This window comes from Ixodes scapularis, unplaced genomic scaffold (assembly GCF_016920785.2).
Source record: "Ixodes scapularis isolate PalLabHiFi unplaced genomic scaffold, ASM1692078v2 PGA_scaffold7__128_contigs__length_106722199, whole genome shotgun sequence".
Taxonomy (NCBI): domain Eukaryota; kingdom Metazoa; phylum Arthropoda; class Arachnida; order Ixodida; family Ixodidae; genus Ixodes; species Ixodes scapularis.
The window spans coordinates 49,561,162-49,563,603 of NW_024609882.1; the positions used below are offsets into that span (position 1 = coordinate 49,561,162).

The 2,442-nt window shown below is 57.4% G+C and overlaps 1 protein-coding gene across 1 annotated transcript; it reads right to left on the bottom strand.

Moving 5' to 3' along the window:
- Nucleotides 1-975: 975 nt before the first annotated feature.
- On the bottom strand, nt 976-1,827 carry LOC120838139. The gene has a single exon (XM_040207916.1). It carries the CDS (start codon nt 1,825-1,827, stop codon nt 976-978), a length of 852 nt encoding a protein of 283 aa, XP_040063850.1.
- Nucleotides 1,828-2,442: the final 615 nt, after the last annotated feature.

The window sequence follows — 2,442 nt, forward strand, 5'->3', positions numbered from 1 at the left end:
GTAAACCCGAACGCAACGCAAAACTCAGACTCCCGAAAAAAGAAAAGCTAATAACCCAGCCGAATAACCTAGTCTACTCAATACTAAAGAATTACGTTTAGCCCTCCCTTTTCCCTCGAAAGTCCTTTGCATCTAACCTACGCCCAGTTTGCTCTTGGCCTCACTCAAACTGTTCAAGTTCTTCTCCTTGGACTGGCGTGCAGGCGCGAAGCTGCAGTCCCGGAGATCTCCCTTGGCTTCCCAGTCCGACGTGATGCCTGGCTGAACCACGGGCGATGAGCTCTGCCTCCGTTTGGAACCTCGTTCCGTCGTTCCAGGCTCGTTGTTGCCTCCTCCAGGCTCCTTTCTCGCACTTGAGCTGTGGGTCCGTGGCTCGTTGGGATGGGGTCCTGGAGCTTTCCCCTTACCAGCCACGAGGACCGCTTCTTTTTGAAGATGCGCTCGTCACGCTTCCCTGGACGCTTTTTGCAGGGATCGTCGCTGCCAGATCGTATGACGCTGATCCGGCGCTGCCGCTTCCTCATGGGTCTCGGTCGCTGGCTCGTGACGACATCCGAGTTCTCGGTCTCAGGACCACCTTGCCGCGGACACGACGATGTCTTCAGGTGCACTTGCGTCAGGTCTGCTTTGTCCCGCCCGGGCTCCATCGTGACTGTGAAGGGTCCCTTGCTAGCCCAGCCGCCGAAGGTTGCAGGTCCCCTGGGATAGCCGACTTGGGGTCTCCCGTCCCACAACCTCGATGACGACTCGCTGCCGAACACGTACTCGTCGATGTCCTCCTTGCACCTGGACTCCGTGAATGGTCTGGAGTCCGGGCTCCGCAACCGCACCAGGCCGGTGTGGTTGATTTCGTCGAAGGAAATCCCAATCACCTACCTCCTGGTGGTCCGCTTGGACTCCTGTGCCGGCGCCGTGGGCTTGATCCCAAAGACGCACGGGTGCCGATCAGAGCGGTCAGGATCCTGAGTTGTTTACTTAACAGCCGTTTCCTGCATCTCGGCGCTGCTCTCCATGAGCTGGCTGGGCTACCCCCAGCGTTGTCTCTGTCTTGGCGTCGCCTTCGTCATCCGGGAAGCCGCCGCTGGACGCCCGAAGAGCCTTCTCTTCTTTCCTGTGATCCTGATCACTCTCAGCCTCCCGCAGCTCAGCTGTTGGGTAGGTCTTGTGTGGAACGGCGTCGGTCTTCCGTGGAACAGCGTCGGTCGCGTTGGAGGAAACACGCTGGTTTCCGGTCACCTCGGTGTCCCCAGCTTCCATTTTCCTCTTTTCCTGACACACCACTTCTGTTGCTGCTTCCACGTCACTTTCACCGTCCCGCCGCTCGGAGTTCGGGTCGGACTTGCGAAGAACGGCGACGGTCGTGTCGGGAGAGAGACGCTGGTCTCCGGTCAACTCTGTGTCCCCAGCTTCCACTTTCTCCTTTCGCTGACACGCCTTCCCTGTCACCCCTTCAACGCCTGTTGCCGCCCGAAAAAGAGCCTCTAACTCCCGCGCTTTCTTCGCGAGCTCGAGCTGCTCGAACTCGTAGTCGAGCCGCTCCATTTCGCGCTTATACTCGCGTTTCTCGAGCTCCCATCTTGACCTTTCTAAAGCATCCGCGTCGGCCCGCCTCCTGCGTTCATCCTCTTCGGCCCGCTTTTTGCTCTCGAGCACATCCAGTTCCCTTCCGCGAACCTCCCCCAGAGCCTCTGTGAACTCCTCAACGCTGACCTTTTCGGCCTCAATAAGTTCTATAATGTGCGGCTTTCTTTTTCTCTGCCCGAAATCTATTCCTAACTCGGTACAGACCTGTACCAACTCATACCAGCGGAATGCCTCCAAACTCATGATCTAGCTTGTGTTGACTCCCTTTCTTACAAAAATGCTCGCATTAGAACGGTCACACAGTCCTAACAACGACTATCTCCAACCCCCATAGGCAAAACTTAGAGCTAATGGGCCTGGCAGATTGAGAAAGAAAAGGGCCGGGCACTCACCCACACAAGAAGTCATGATGCGGCGAAGTCGATCCCGCCGCTGCCATCCAGTTGTTGGGAACGCGTGGTTGTCCGGGGACTTTGTGTGCAGCAGGGAGCCGAGCCAGGGCAGGAACACAAGTGGTAGCCGGACTCGGGAAGGACCAGAGAGCAGGAGGGGTGTCTCTTATATAATATAACTCTTTATATTGTGGGCACCCTGGCGGCTCCCAAGCCAAGTTGCCCGACTGCGAGGCTCAAGCCGAACTTTTCCCGCGTGGCGGCGACGTCACGCCAGCCACGCGCACATCGGATGCGCCGCCTTGATAAGGCAGATCAGAGGCGGCGCACGGAGAGTCGCTGCCTGGACTCCGGCAGCGCCGGTAGCAATGTTAATCGTCTTGTCCATGTCCAATTAAATGTAGTTTCTTGTTGTTGAAACCGTTGGCTCCGTGTTATTCCTCCGGGTCGGGTATGCAGCAAGGCA

Coding starts and splice junctions, on each gene's coding strand:
- LOC120838139 (XM_040207916.1), bottom strand. CDS start 1,827: ATGAGTTTGGAGGCATTCCGCTGGTATGAGTTGGTACAGGTCTGTACC.